Below are 2733 nucleotides of genomic sequence, written 5' to 3' on the forward strand. Positions count from 1 at the left end.
TGAACCTGGAATAAACTGCAGAGTGGGTGGGTACTCCCATGGATGGATAGAAAGATAATGACAAGGGTAATAAATGGGAAGAAAAAAAAACTCTTTTGAAACAGGGGCGTCTGTACAAGAAACGATGTTTCCTAAAAGCTATCTCTGAGTAGATTTCAGCGTTATTTGATACTAACACTTGCTCTTTGTAAAAGGTGATATAGATCATGTGGTATGGCCACTAGGAACAGGACGGAAGTAACTGAATTTTTCTTACTGGGCCTGTCCAGCTGGACAGAGATGCAGCCAGTCATCTTTGGGATTGTTCTTGCCATGTACCTGGTGGCCCTTATGGGCAATGGCCTATTAGTAATTGTTGCCCTCTCAGACCCCAAACTTCAGACTCCAATGTATTTTCTGCTGAGTCAGCTTTCCTTTATTGACATGTTTCTGACAACTATCACTGTTCCCCAGATGTTGGTGCACACACTGTCTGTGAATAGAATCATCTCCTTTAATTGCTGCATAATCCAGCTCTTCTTTTTTATGGCTGTGGGCAGCATGGAAGGCCACTTGCTAGCCGCCATGGCCTATGACCGCTATGTTGCCATCTGTGACCCATTAAGATACTCTGCCATCATCAGCCATCGCCTCTGTCTACGTATAACCTTGACCTCGTGGGTGGTCGTCAGCCTCAACAGTCTTCTTTATAGTGTGTTGGTCACCCGCTTAACCTTTTGTGGCAACCAGGTCACCCACTTCTTCTGTGATATCACACCCTTGCTAAAACTCTCCTGCACCCGGCCAGTGGTCAATGAAATGCTAATATTTACTGAGGGTGTAGCTGTGGTGGTCAGCCCCTTCTTCTTCATCTTAGGTTCCTATGCCCGCATTGGTGTTGCCATAGCCCGCATGCACTCAGTTGCTGCCCTGCGCAAAGCCCTGTCCACATGTAGCTCCCACATTCTGGTTGTGCTGCTCCTTTATGGCTCTGTGATCCGCATGTATCTCCGGCCATCTTCCAGCTATGACTTGGACCAGGATTGCCAAATCGCCATCTTTTACACAGTAGTTACTCCCATGCTAAACCCACTGATCTACAGCCTGAGGAACCAGGAGGTTAAGGGAGCTCTGCGAAGGCTTTTCAGGAAACTCTCATCTCAGGAAACTTCCAACCTGGTTCCCAGGTAAATGGGGGATGGCAGGACATCTCCTAAGCACAAGGAGTTAAGATCTAACTTGAAAATACCTCAAATTTGAGTTACTTTCCTAATAACTGGTATCATTCTTATTGCTGTGGAATAATCTTCCTTGTTGTCTCCCTCTTGTTTGGACTTGGGAAGAAGTTGAGTTCATGAATAAATAGTTCTGGTCACCATTGACTGACCTAGAATTTCATTGTATTGGAACTGAACAGATGTTCTTAGATCTCAATATCTGAACCTCTCCTATTTCAGGTCAAATATACAGCATAGGGGATTACCAAACCAAATTGTTACACATACTAAGGCTTGCAAAGCTTTGATCATTTTAGTGATGTTGTGGCATGTACTGTTTTCTAGAGAGAAGTCAAAGTGAGTTACAATACCATGATACAGGAGAGTGTTTTTGAATGTATGTATGTATGTATGTATGTTTGTATCTATAATTCCAGTATAATTAATTTACTGTGTTGTATTAGTTTTAGGTGTACAATATAGGGATTCATCAAATGTATACATTACTCAGTGCTTGTCATGGTAAATATACTCTTAATCCCCTTCACCAATTTCACCCATGCTCCCACCCACATCCCCTCTGGTAACCACCAGCTTGTTCTTTATATTGAAGAGTCTGTTGTTTTATTTGCCTCTTTTTCCTTTGTTCATTTGTTTCTTAAATTCCACATATGAATGAAATCATATGGCTTTGTCTTTCTCTGACTGACTTATTTTGCTTAGCATAATACCCTCTAGATTCATCCACATTGTTAAAGATGGAAATAGCAAGGTTTCATTCTTTTTATGGTGAGTGTGTGTGTGTGTGTGTGTGTGTGTGTGTGTGTAGGTATTTGTTTTTATCACATCTTTATCCATTCCTCTATCCATGGACACTTGGGTTGCTACCATATTGTGGCTATTGTAAATAATGCTGCAATAAACATAAGGGCACATATATATTTTTTTGAATTCATGATTTTATTTTCTTTTGATAAATACTCAGTAGTGGGGTTACTTTGTTATATGGTAATTCTCTTTTTAATTGTTTGAGGAACCTCCAGAATGTTTTACGCAGTGGCTACACCAGTTTGCATTCCCATCAGTAGTGCACAAGGGTTCTTTTTCTCCATATCCTCACCAATACTTGTTATTTCTTGTGTTTTTTATTTTAACCATTTTGACAAGTGTGAGGTGATATCTCATTGTGGTTTTGAATTGCATTTTCCTAATGAGGAGTGATGTTGGGCCTCTTTTCATATGTCTCGGCCATCTATATGTCTTCTTGGGTGAAATGTCTGTTTATGTCTTCTGCCCATTTTTAATTGGATTATTGGTGGGCTTTTTTGGTGTTGAGTTGTGTAAGTTCTTTATATATTTAGGATATTAACCTCTTATCAGATATATCATTAGAAAATATCTTCTCCCCTTCAGTAGGTTGTGTTTTTGTGTTATTGCTTGTTTCCTTTGCTGTGCGGAAGCTTTTTATTTTAATGTAGTTTCAATAGTTTATTTTTGCTTTGTTTCCCTTGCCTTGGGAGCCGTATGTAGAAAAATG

General features: G+C 40.2%; 1 protein-coding gene across 1 annotated transcript; it reads left to right on the plus strand.

The window, feature by feature from the left end:
• Window positions 1–213: 213 nt before the first annotated feature.
• On the plus strand, window positions 214–1170 carry LOC115275848 (olfactory receptor 1361-like). The gene has a single exon (XM_029919616.1). The coding sequence runs from the start codon at window positions 214–216 to the stop codon at window positions 1168–1170; it is 957 nt and encodes a 318-aa protein (XP_029775476.1).
• The last annotated feature ends 1563 nt before the right edge of the window (window positions 1171–2733 follow it).

Source organism: Suricata suricatta, chromosome 13, assembly GCF_006229205.1.
Source record: "Suricata suricatta isolate VVHF042 chromosome 13, meerkat_22Aug2017_6uvM2_HiC, whole genome shotgun sequence".
Classification (NCBI taxonomy): Eukaryota; Metazoa; Chordata; class Mammalia; order Carnivora; family Herpestidae; genus Suricata; species Suricata suricatta.

Bases quoted from the DNA above. Each gene is read 5' to 3' on its own strand.
- LOC115275848 (XM_029919616.1), top strand. From the start codon at position 214: ATGGCCACTAGGAACAGGACGGAAGTAACTGAATTTTTCTTACTGGGC.